Raw genomic sequence first — 13,226 nt, 5'->3', positions numbered from 1 at the left:
TATATATATATGTTTGCAATTCAGCATTGCTGAATTGCAATTCAGCATATAAGTGCATTTGATATAAAGAAATTAAAGAAAAAGATCTTACACAACAGATTCGGAAGTGTCAGATTTCCAGTGAAAGTGTGGAAGGTTAAGAATACATTGTTATTTCAACATGAGTGTTGGTGAGTGTTAGGTTCCCTAAGTGTTCCAAAGAGTTGGACCAGAACACTCAGTCTGGTGTTGATTTAGATGGGGTGCTCCATTGTTGACTCATGGTTGCTAAAAACTTTACTGGACTGACTGATTTTAGTGACATAGTGGGTGTAAAATATTGAATAAAATGTTGTGCCACATGACTGGCTTTATTTTCACTCTTATATTTGACTTTATGACACACAAAACCACAAATTAATCGTCCTTATTTTCTCCAGGTGCATTCTGGGTAAAGCTTGTCACCAACGTCATCATTAGTCACTTGGCAACAAATATCAAACTAGCTGGATTGGGTGCTGTGGTGGCACAAGGGGCAAAGCACAACCCATGTACTGAGGCCTTAGTCCTCATGCCGGTGGTTGCAGGTTTGATTCCCAGAGTGAATTGACAAAAAAGTGGGTAATGGGAAGACCAGGAAGCAAACCCACTAGAGCCTTCATATGTGGGCAGTGCTTAACCCCTGTGCCACCACAGCACACTCTGCCAGTAGAATTTTAAAACTCAGATTTCTATGTTGTTCTATTCTTTACAGTGTTCTGTGTTAGATTAACACATTTATAGTGTAACTTTTGACAATATACACTAGTTTTTGGGTAAAATAACACGGAAGTTCATTTGAGTTCAACTACTGTGAGTGTTGAATCAACTCTATCAGAAATAACACATTCAAAAGTGTAACTTCTACACCATCCAGTGTGGACCTATATAGACACCTTAAAAGTGTAACATTTAACTCTGTAGGAATTGATGGAACACTTCCAAATTTGCTATGTGTGTACAGTACGTTCCAAGTGGTTGCATGAAGGGATCACAAGTAGTTTTGTTTCTTTTATAAAAGCATTGATTTAGCTCCACTTTCTCCATTGCTAATAACCAAAACACTGTACTTCATATTCAGTATTTGCTCATGAAGGGTCTCTTGGGATAAATAATCATATTTCAAGAGCATCAATTTTCATGCCTGCATCAAAAAAAAAGTAATGGAAGTAGTGGAAACTAGCTGATTCATTTGCTTTTAGTTTGAGCAGCTTAAGTGCCTCTCGGATCAGCGCAACTGATGAAAGATGATCCCTACTATTCCAGAAATACATTTGGGAATCTCGTAACCTCTGTCGTGTCACACCCAAATCTAATTCATCTCTGCAAATTTAAAGGAAACAGTTTAAATATTGTGGAGTTATTGGATTGTCAAATAGACCCGAGTTGTCTTTTTTTTTATTTTTTACGCTAAATCATCTCAATCTGCTTGCATCTAAAATTGACAAAATTGAAATAATGAGGGCAGGATGGCTGCCACGGAGTGTGTGTATGTGTGCGTGTGTGTGTGTGTGTGTGTGTGTATCCAGGACAATTTATTTTATCTGATAGTTGACTGTGCCAGGGACAGAGTGGGTGCAGACACCGAGAGAAGCACAGAGTGAAACTGTTGCTTTGTCAAACAATAGTTTACTCATTTAATGGAGAAACAGACTTTTCTTAGTAATTGTATCGTCCTGTTTTCATTTTGTTGTTACGTAGTTCAAACCTCTCCACACTCATGGTCTCCTCAGGGATCCAGTGTCTGATATGACACTGGATCATATCAGTGTCATATCCTGACACTGATGTTTTGAGGGGATTTAGAAAAAGAGAAACACAACGTTGTTTCCTTATATTTATTCTCACCGACAGTAAGTAATTTTTTTGTTGTTGTTTTTGATGTAGTTTCTTCAGAGGCTGAGCAGTAAAGATTTAACTAAGGACTTGTTTGTTTGAAACAAAGCCTTGGGTCATTACGGGTTGGACTCTAAGCCCACGGGGAGATCTGAGGTTTGGATGAAGTCATTCAGCGAGAGGCTAGAAAGCTTCATTATTTTTTCATGAAACGATAAACTTATATTTGACTGGGAAATGTCCTGTTTGACGGCAGAGCAGAACTGAACTTACAGCCACAGCTCCCTTCAGCGTTGGTTAGATTCAGCATGCAGAAAAGACAACAGAGAAACAGCAGGAAACATACATTTACACACACCTTATAAAAAGACACCTTTTTTTTAAACTAACATTAAACCTAAATTTCTGCCGTTTAGCATATTCTCTTTGTGTGCACGGTTTCTGTCGGGGTGCTCCGGCTTCCTCTTACGGTCCAAAAACATGGCGATTATATCTAACTGAATCCAACACAATATAAATGACTGGATTCATATTATATTATTGCATATAGGTAGATATCTGTTTGTCTTGTGAAGGGCTCACATGAGATTACATTGCTGTGAATTAGTCCTGTCTAAAATTATTTAAGTTAATCAGGAAAGATTGTCATTCGACAGCTAACCAGTTTTGTTTTGTAAAATGTATCGCAAAAAGTCAGATGCAAAGTTTAACTTGAGCTTTTCGACCAACAATAAAGTCAATGCTTATCAGCTGCTATATTCAGTGTCGTGAGGTTTGGCAATTTCACAAATTTCTACATTATCTAATGCATCTAAACAGGAGGGGAAAAAAGTCTCAGTGGCGATTAAAAAGCAAAAGTTGCGAACCAGAAGGTGTTTTTTTCTTTTTTTTTTTCTGCTGAAAACATTTTTTTTTTATCATTATCCCACTCAAACACAAACTACTCTTCAAAAGGCTGTACTCTCTGTCTAGTTTTCCACACTGACAGCCAGCCTGTTACTCCAGTAGCACCTTCTGTGCTACGGCGTCTTTAACACGTCTCCATGATAAAAATTTTATGCTTTTTAAGACTCTCTAGATTTGACGCAGTGTTTCATAACATTAGCATCGCTCTACTTGGGGTTTTAAAAACAGCACAGTGCTCAGTTTGACTTCTGATTTGTGAAATGTTATTATCCTGGAGGTTTTGGTGTCTGTGGGGTTTTTTTTTTGTTTTTTTTGCATGCGAGTTATTTAAGATCAGCTCTATATCACAGTCCACAACACCAAAGATTAAAGATGTAATTTAAAAATAAATAATCATTTTTACTTTCTACAGATTGAAGACATTTTTTTTTCCTTCCAGCCTGAGTAATGACATTGGTTTTAGTTTCATGGAAATGTTTTGACATGAGCTAACGTTTACTGAATCCTCTGTCCTCTTCCAGGTTCTTCATGAGCCACTGATAGACGAGGACCCCGTGTTTATCACCACCTGCACGGAAAGAGATCTGAGGAAGAGGAAGAAGAGGAAGTTCAGCCTCTGGGTCCGGCAGTGCACCTCCACCGGATTCATCTGTCAGGTAGAGGCGCCGGATGAGGGCAAAATAAATAAAAAACCTGCGGCACGTTTCGAAAGAAGCAAAGGAAGGATGTGGGTCCATTTTAATTTTACGCTTTGAAACATGATGGCAAAAAACGACTTCATGAATAAGGGAGCGAAGTTTCCACTCAGGCCGAAATCTGAAAGGCTTTTAATGAAGACGTGAGCGGCTTTGATCCGGGCCCGCCTCGGATCTCTGTCTCGACCCGTTGCTTGTGTGAGGCGGACAGAGGAAAACAGCTTTAATACATTTTTTTCATTTTGTGGGGAATGATGTTCACAAGCAGCAAAATTCGCTTTGAAAACTGGATGTGAGCGTGAGAGATGGCTCCTGGGCTAAAACGCTGGTTGTTAGTTTCCTTTTTGATGCCGCGGAGTGGAGTATTTTCTGGCTTCAGATTACAATCACAGATAGAGCTGCTGTGCCGACTGACGGCGTTGCCCTCGACGCAACCCTCCGCTCCTACGCTCGTCTCTTATGTAACACCGCGGATCCTCTGAGGACCAGAACTGTCAGATCGGTCCAACCCTCCCGAAAGCTGTGCTGTGTGCACAATTATTTTTTTATTTTCTTAGAAAAGTCTCTTTTCTATTTTTTATTTTTTTTTTTTAGGATTATTTTTATTAATTACCAACTACAGCGCTCTCAGTTAACCCAAAACGTCAAACCTTTGCCGGTGACTGTGTGAAAAAGTGAAAGTTAGGTTTTGGCTTTCGTAGGGCGACATGTAGACATGCACAACTTCTGGGAAAAATTATTACCAAACTAAATGAAAAACACACATTTCCCCCCATCTTACTTTTCTTTTATTTTCATCTCTTCATGTGAGAATTATGCAAAAATAACGCAAAACCTTCCAGTAAACATTTCGGACATCAAAATGAATCTGTGTTTAAGAACTTCTCACCAGCTGGGTTCAGGTAAAGTGATGAAGAAGATTTATATCACAAGTTTTTTTCATCTTTAACACCTTCGCTGGTTAGAAACGCAGAGGGGAACTTGGATGAATCTTTTTCTTTGCTCTTTTTGAAAGATGAAGACTTCTAGTGTCTTCTAAAAAGTGCCAGTCGGTTTCAGAGTTTATTTTTGACACAAAAGGTCCAACCGACTCCTCTTAGTAAGGAGAAATAAGGACTCCTCCACCTTACTGGCATCTGACTCAAAAATGGAGGTCCGTCGCCTTTACTAGGCCCCATCCATCTGATCAAGAGTCACTGTCATTTTATCCGTTCATAAAACCTTTTTTGACTAGCTGTGAAAAACCCTGCTTTATATAACACTATCGACATAATCTGTCTTTAAAAAACCCAAATCTAATGAAAAGTAGTTCAATTTAGAACTTCAACTCAATATGTAAAAAACAATATCGAGAGATTCTTATTAAAGTCAGCAAAAAGTAAAGAGTTTCTGCACTGTAAGCACACAGACCATCTTCAAACAAAGATATGAAACACGAGAGCGAGGCTCATCATCTATGAGACGGAAACGCCCTCAGAAAGAAGGAAGAGTCTGATGTCACGTCTCCAAGACAATAACCTGATACTTCCACCTTGAAAGGTGCAGTGAAGCCATGCATGTTGGGATGTTTTAGCTGTGGACTCATAATTTTAAGCACTTTTTAATTTGAGAATTACCTGACCAACAAATACAACGAAACTTCTGGAGCGATTAGAGAGGTACAAAAATACGACATTGTAAATTTACTACAAGGAACACGTAAACAGATCAAATTTAGCATTTTATCTATAAACACAACATGTGTTTCGTTAGTTAGCCCGGAAAACAAGCCAGAGTTGCTTTAGTTTAAAGAGAAGCATTGATACGCTGAAATTAAGCCATTTGTTTTTAACATTTATCGTTTTTCCCTTACATGAAAGCAGTTGTTAAACAACATAAATTATTTATTCATAGATTTCTTGTGCTTTTATTCAAATAAAAGTACCTTTAATGCACTGTGCTTCATACCCTAAAGCCACGTTCCATTAACTCGTCCATTTCAGAGAAGAAACATTAGCATTCACACCGACTGCAGCCATTTGGCAGCAGCTCCTCCTTTACCAGTTTGCTGCACACCAACTTGATTCTCCACTGATGTATTCTTCATCTAAATCAGGGACAGGAGAACAAAAAAAGGAAAGAAAAAATGTGAATCATTCGTCTGTGGCGCTACAAAATAATATCCAAGCCCCTCACAGAATTAGAGAATCTCTCCACTCAGCTTAATGGCTTCATAGCTAATGTAGATCTGGAATAATCAGACTAATGCCATTTGACTCGGTGCAGAATGGAAAAATTCAACTGTTTGCTAATAATTCTGAGTTTATATTTCTAAGATGTACAGATTTAATGCCCCGTTTGCAAAAGGCTTTCCACGAACAATCGACAATATGGGAATTTCGCTGAAACCAGCTCAGCGTTTGGCCGCTCTGTACCTGATGTTCCGTCTGGTTTCCGCCCACCGTGCAGATCTCCGTCCATCTGAAGGAGGGACAGGGCGCAGACGGACTGGCCACCTTGAAGAACAAGCCGCAGCTCCACAGCCTCGTGGCCAAGCAGCTCTGCCAGAACATCTCCGGCAAGAACGCCGTCATCTTCACGGGGCCGTCCATCACGAGCCTCGGCCTCTTCTCTGAATTCAGCAAGCAGGGTAACCAAGCAGACAGCTTTCTCTTCTCTGGCTTCGGAGGGCAGATTGTAATCTCACTCGTTGTTTTATTCCACTTTTGCCTTTGTACAAATTTGATTTGTTTGTTCCGTTTTAAAGCGGGGTTGATGGCACAGCCCTCAGGCTGAAACAGAATAGGCAGGACTAATGTAGGATAAAACCACGCAACATAAAAGACCGTAGCTTGGATTCTCATTAGATTTCAGCCTTTACCCATTGAACATCACCATTTTTTGACTGGAGTGACCTTTTAAACCCAAAATTATGTTAGCAAACTAAACCTATAGTTTATTCCTTCACCCTTACCCCGATTCCAAATCTTCGCTTTGAAGACCACAAAAAAAAAAAATTTACCAAGAGAGAAACAGCAGTTCAAAACGACTCACTCTCTCACTGATCCCCTCGTAAACAGGGATGCCTTGTTGACCGGATCTCCAATAAAACGTTGTCTTTTTCTTGGGGGACTTTAAAACATGAAAGTGAAAACAATGTTCTGCGGTTTCCTTGGTCTAGGCCGTTTGGAGTTCAACCGAAAATTAAGGAAGTCCGGGATTTTCTCCATTTATACATTAAAACCAAAGACTGCTCAGCCTCGCTTCCACCTCTGAAGATTTACATCACAGGACAAATCGTTGCTCCGTTGAATAAATGAACCGAGAGTTTGTGCTCCAGCACAGATCGGAGCCGATCAAGGGAAAATTGGTCTGATTAGTCAGGGTCTAATTAATTTATCAAGAGTAACTGGCGCCTCTCTGCAGTCAGACGTCGTCCCGCTAATGAAAATGGGTTTAATTAGGACTTTTCACTTAATCCAAGAGAAACCAATCAGAGTATAGATTTCAGTTTTACTAATAAATAAAATAGCTCTGCTCCTAGTTAGTTCTTTAAGCTCTTGTTTTCTGGCTAGTGGCGTCTTTTTAGAACAAAGCAGAAGACGTGCCGCTTGACCGAGGTTAATTAGCATTTTTAAGAACGGGACAGAACCAAAACGTTAGAATAAAGAGCCTGGTGGCGCTTCTTTATTCTAAACAAAATCCAGAGAAAGTGAAGTGACAGTACATTCACTCTGTTATGCTAAGCAAAACTCAGCCTGAGTGTCCCTCCACCAGGACGACTAAAAGACCCCAGATATGATCAGCATTGTGTTATCACAATTAGTAGCAGCTGAAAACATTCCCCCCCCGTCCCCACGATAAATAGCTGACTGAACACACATTGTCCAACAATTTCGTCTCTCAGTTTTATCTTGCGTGTTTAATTAGCGGACCTAATTGCTCCGCGTTATTCTGCAGCAGTCGTGCACACTCGTGAGCGGAGACGGAAGCCGCTTTGTGAACCGTTGACGCATCAGCGGTGGCCGTCCACATGTCTGTTTTGCCTCTTTCTCATCCGAGGAAGAGGCAAAGAGAGTCAATTGTACGCACTGATGAAAGAGGTCAAACAGCCAAAACGGTCCTGCAGGTTTCTAGTTCCCAAACTAAACGGGAAGACGGAATGAAAGCTCTTTTCATGGCTCGTAAATTAGTCATTTAGTCGTTCGTCAATTTTATATTTCCGCCAAATCCAACCCAAGAAGCCAGCCTTGAAAAACTCCTCACACACACTCTTGGACTTTTATACACTCTGTCACTCTGCTACCAAAACAATCTGTGCATTTTCTTAAGATTAAATATTGCAAACCATCACAGGTTGTTGTAAACGGAAGGGGAAGATTTTTGGTTTTTAAGCATAAAAATCCAAAGAGGGTGTCGCCCTCCGTGAGTCATTTTAATGTTCTCTTTTGAAACATAAACGTGGAAAAAAAAACAAAAAAAACCAAACTGCTTGTATACGTTTCTCTCTTCTCTGTTCAGATATCTACTGCTGTGGCTTGCTGAGCACCAGGAAGAGTGACTGCACAGGTCTGCCCCAAAGCATGCTGGTCTGCAGCTCCACGCCGGCGCAGCGCGGCCAGTCACGCGTGATGATGAAGGGCACCATGTCTCTGATCAGCTGGTACAATAAGGGACACTTCAGGTTCATAACCAATGCCTACTCACCAACTAAAGAAGGTGAATGAGGAAATAAGATCCTCTTCAATGTGTCCTGTTTAAACAGCTTTAGGTTGAAATGTCTGTTTCTAACACACAATCTGCTTTGCTGCATGAAAGGAAAACCGTCTTCTGATTAGGTGAAATAAAACTCAACATTGTTCTGCGATGCGAGTTTGCCATCGGTAGATTCCCCCACTTTTATCAAGCATTCCTGACATTGAGATACAATGAGAGCTTTTAATCCACAATAATCCTTTTTTAGGAGCCGAGAGGATCATGGTGATGCATAAACACCCTCATACTGTCTAATCCACTTTGTTAAGTTTTAAATCCAGCCATGTTCATGCTCTGTGCTAGAGGAGTGTGGAAGTGAGGAAGCAGATCAGTTAAACGGTTACTATCTAGTATTGATTTTCTTTGGCCTGTGTTTGTGTGTGTGTGTGTGTGTGTGTGCGTGTGTGTGTGTGTGTGTGCGTGTGTGTGGGAGTCTGTGTGGGAATGGTTCGTAATCTGGAATTAATAACAAAATAGCCTCTTATCCTTTCATTTCGTTTGAAGCATCAACACCGCGGTCGATTGATATTTGTGGTAACAGTATCAAGTTTTAATTTCCGAAATTGAGCAAAAATGAAAATGTGCCACAAAATAATGCATAAATGGTGGCAGGTATGTTTACATGGATTTATTTCTTTCTCCTGTTTGTTCTCTATGCTAACAGCATCTCAGCTATTTCTTGTGTGTGCTTTTTTTTTTTTTTTTGGCAGGAGTGATTATTAAGAGGAAAAGCGGAGAAATCCCGTGTCCCCTTGCCGTCGAAGCCTTTGCGGCACATCTCAGCTACATCTGCAAATACGACGACAAGTACAGCAAGTATGTGCAGACCTGACGGTGCCTCTGCATGGGGCTCGCTTGTTCTCTCCAGGTTCTCAGTACTGGCTAGATGAAACTAGCTAGCAAGCTATGCCTACACTTGGCAGGTTGAAATTTAAAGCAATATTGTTTCTACTGACTGGAATTTTCTGAAATACCCCTTACTTGAACATCATTGAGAATCAGACGAGGGAGCAGAAGATTGCTTTGAGCAAAGACTTTGAGCTCATTGCTAAAGATGAATGGTCAAAATATCAGGAGAAACATGCTGAAAGCTGGCCAGCTATTATATAAGGTTTTTTTGGGGGGGGGGGGGGTTTGCTTTAATAAAAATGTTTCCATTGATTATTGAGAAAGATGATAATTAAATTTTCATAAATTATTCTCGATTTACAATGTTTTACTTTGAGAGATACGTCTCATTTCTATCATAACAAACTTCTTGTTGAACAGAAAATCATTTTAGGATCTAAAGTTAAACATAAAAGCCCGGGTTATGACGACCACTAAGAACCGAGTGAAAAATAGAGCTAGTTCAGTAAAAAGGCTGCTGCACTGTTTTTAGTTTTTCACAATAATAAACAGCTTTTTTTATATATATAAATAGTTTATTCATCTGTTCTACCCCTAACATGTTATTTTGTATCCATCCTTCATTTCAGTGGTGTAGGAAGACATAATGCAATAGGAAAATAACACTCCAACATCGCCTTACAAACTATAAACACTTGAGCACATTTTATTTCCCACATAAGCCGGCCTGAAAGGGGGTCAACAAGTGAAACTGCATGAGCACCACAGGTCTCACACGTCTTCTTTTTTTTTTTTTGGTTTGTTTCTTTCTCTCTGTCTTATAGATATTTTATCTTCCATAAGCCCAACAAGACTTGGCAGCAGGTGTTCTGGTTGAGCATCAGCATCGCCATCAATAACGCGTACATCCTTTACAAGATGTCCGACGCCTACGCCGTCAAGCGCTACAGCCGAGCGCAGTTTGGAGAGAGACTGGTCAGGGAGCTGCTGGATCTGGACGACTGTTCCCCCACACAGTGAGAAGAAAGAGGAGGAGGAGGAGGAGGAGGAGGCGGCGGCAGAGGATGAAGACAGAAATACAATCTCTCCCACATGTTAATTTCCACTTGGTTGTACAGACCTTCCTGGGTCTGTATCAGTGTGCCAAGCTCCCGTCTCTCTCTCTTCCCGTAGTCGTTAATTTCTGCCCATGTAAATATTCACTAACACACAACTGCACTGTATACATTATTAAGAGCCACCTGGGGTAGCTCCCCCACCCCTGCTTCAGCTGCTACTGTTAGCCACACACTTCTGGCGTCGGCAGACATCAGTCAGCAGAAGCGGAGATGAAACAAGAAACAACAAAATGAGTCGGATTTCACTCAGAAATGATGTCACCTTAAAGTTTTTAGTGTTATCAAAGAGTTCAACTATTTAACAATTTAATAAGCCTGAATTAAACGCAAAATATCTTCAAAAAAAAAAAAAAAAAACTAAAAACACACCTGGCACCTTGTAACAAAGTCCGAGTAAACACGACACTGCATGCATTGAGAATGTAGATTGTGATGTTTGTGTTAAGTGTGGAAAAGATTTTAGCTCCAGGCGAGCTGTGAAATAATTGCGTGTGTGTGTGTGCGTGTGTGTGCGTGTATGTGTATGTGTTCAGTAAGTAGAACTGCCATTTGTGTGTCTGATGTCGAGCCTGAGGATTGAAGCGTGTGACACCTGTGACCCAAATGTGTCGTTCCGTTGCACACCATGTTCGCTAGGGGCGCATCGTCGGTAAAAAGGGACGCCTCATACGGCGCCATTTCCATCTGCCCATCACAACTGCCCGCATCAGAAAACTCCTGACAAGAAAGCCATAAAGTTCCCTTTGGAACTGTAGTTTTTTTTTTTGTTTTTTTTTTATTCTCTAACTGTAATAGCAAAAAATAAATAAAATGACACCCATACAGGGTTTTGCAAAAGTATTCATACTACTTGAGCATTGACTTTCTTTCAGCAGAGACAAAGTTTTCCAGGTGGAGGGAAAATAAATATGGATCAGACCTGGAAGGAAACCTGTTAGGAGGCTGCAAACGCCTTAAGACCGTGGCAGGGGTCAACCGTCCGGCAAACCGCAGACGCGATGGAACGATTTTAGCTCAGAACATCTTCCTGTCAACGTCCGTTACCTAAATCCTCTCCGTCCAACCCGGACTGAGCTTGAGCTGTTTGGGAGAGACTAAGTGGCTAAGATTGCGAAAGTCGGGCTGCATTCAAAAGAACGCCACACTATTTAGGTTTTTGGGTTGTTTTTTTTAACTGAAAACTATGCATCGTTTTCCTTACACACTACTTTGTGTTGGTTTGTTTAATCCCAGTTTATACTTTTGGGCTTGTAATCTAACAATGTGAAACCGTTCAAGTGGTGTGAATACTTTTGGAAGGCTCTGTGTGGTTCATTTTAGGAGATTGACTGATTAATTAAAATGATCGATCTGTTAGATTTTATTTTTATATAGGCTATACATATTCTTCATAACATTGATTTCTTCTTAATTACTTCTTTTTTTTTTTTACTCAGAACTTCATTACACTGTTTACACCCAACTAAGCATTTAATTGCCGGCCCCATTGCTTTTGGCAGCGAGTCCTTTCCCTCCTCCTGCTTCACAGTGAGGTATAACTGAGTTTTAGAGGGCAGGAAACGTCCGAGCGCTCCGGCGTTGCCAGGCAGTGAGTACAGACTTGGCCGCCGTTCAGGGCTGCGTTCAGACAGTGACGTTTGGCCAGATTCACTGTGGAAGCGGGGGGCGGCGCAAAACTGGGTCTAGAGGCAATCAGGTTAAGATGATGCTAGTCGTGGTTTGACTTTGATGCGACATAACAAAACTGCGCCATATTGCCGTCTGAAGAATGACTCACTTAGCTTGGCTGAACATGGTGGGGCTTCGTTCCTGTTGTTATGCTGGGAAAACGTTTTGAAGAGTTTAATATGTGTGAAAAGTATTGTGTCAGCATGGTTCGGTGTGTGAATACATGATGTTACAGTGATACGACGGCATTCGTTGAGTGATTCACTCATTCATCCCCCCCACCCCCACCATCACTCCCTTCACAGTCTTGCACTTTGAAAGCTCTGAAGCTAGTAAGATGGGTTTTTTATTTTTATCTTGGGCAAAAAAAAAAAGTCAAATATACATTGGTCGTGTAGGTGAGATGTGTAAATATAGGTAGAGAAATGAATAATATATATGTGAAAATACGCAAATGATTAAAGGGTGAAAATGAAAGTAGATCTACAACAGAAGGACGACTGTTTGTAGTTTGGTTTCATGTTAATAATCACTCCGTCTCTCAGACTGAAGATTGTGATTTCTTTTTATCCTCTCACTAATCCAGATCATAGCTGTTTGTTACTCTTGTGCGTGTGAACCGCTGAACTTTGTAAAAATGAATGTTTCGGACTGCCACCAACTAACACTGTTTATCCGAGGGATCGCGTCTCTCATGTCACCTCATGATTTTAATACAATGTTTGATATTACGTCATACACTCTAAAAAGTGTTTTTTGGGCTGAAGTTCATGTTATGGAGTTATTTACATTAATTTAACTTATTTCTTTTGCTATGCCAACTTACTTTTTTGTGTTCATTTAACTCAAAAATTATACTAAATAGTTGAACCAACTTAATTGAATTGCTTCCATAGGTAACAAGCAATTCAATTAAGTTTATCCAACTTAATTTATTAAGGTTCAACCAATTCAATATATTCTAATCATTCAACTCAATTTGTTAATTTTATTTAACAAATTTATTAAGTATGTTTAAGATAACAGATTTAAGTCACTCTTACTCAAATCATTTATTTTCTTCTAATAAACATTTAAAAYMTCTTTGTCTTAAWTCTACAGAAAGTCAACTCAAACTTTTAAATAGTTCCAAACTAAATATTTTGAAAAACTTTTTTTACAGTGTCCTCTAAATATACTCTAATTTAAAAGTTACAAATCTTTTCCTTAAAGGATCTTTTTACTTTGACTTTACTTGAAATAATTAAGTTCAATACCATATTTGTATCCCACGTCTGACCATGACTCAAGCTTACCAGGGTCAGATCCCCTGGTGTGCGACTGTGGCTCTGTGGGTAGAGTAGTCGACTTGTGATTGGAAGGTTCTAGGTTCAATTCCAGCTTCCTCCTGCCATGTATCAAT

The 13,226-nt window shown here is 40.1% G+C and overlaps 1 protein-coding gene across 1 annotated transcript in view; it reads left to right on the top strand.

Annotated features, from left to right (window-relative positions):
- Positions 1-12,198, top strand: part of pgbd5 (piggyBac transposable element derived 5) — a 31,611-nt gene extending 19,413 nt beyond the window's left edge. The window contains exons 3-7 of the mRNA XM_008429276.2: positions 3,282-3,416; positions 5,904-6,084; positions 7,956-8,153; positions 8,900-9,005; positions 9,863-12,198. Of these exons, the coding sequence (XP_008427498.1) occupies positions 3,282-3,416; positions 5,904-6,084; positions 7,956-8,153; positions 8,900-9,005; positions 9,863-10,058 (816 nt within the window). The 3' untranslated portion in view covers positions 10,059-12,198. The remainder of the gene's footprint in view (positions 1-3,281; positions 3,417-5,903; positions 6,085-7,955; positions 8,154-8,899; positions 9,006-9,862) is intronic.
- Positions 12,199-13,226: the final 1,028 nt, after the last annotated feature.

The sequence above is a fragment of the Poecilia reticulata genome, linkage group LG15 (genome assembly GCF_000633615.1).
Source record: "Poecilia reticulata strain Guanapo linkage group LG15, Guppy_female_1.0+MT, whole genome shotgun sequence".
Taxonomy (NCBI): Eukaryota; Metazoa; Chordata; class Actinopteri; order Cyprinodontiformes; family Poeciliidae; genus Poecilia; species Poecilia reticulata.
This window is presented reverse-complemented; position numbering and strand designations above follow the sequence as displayed.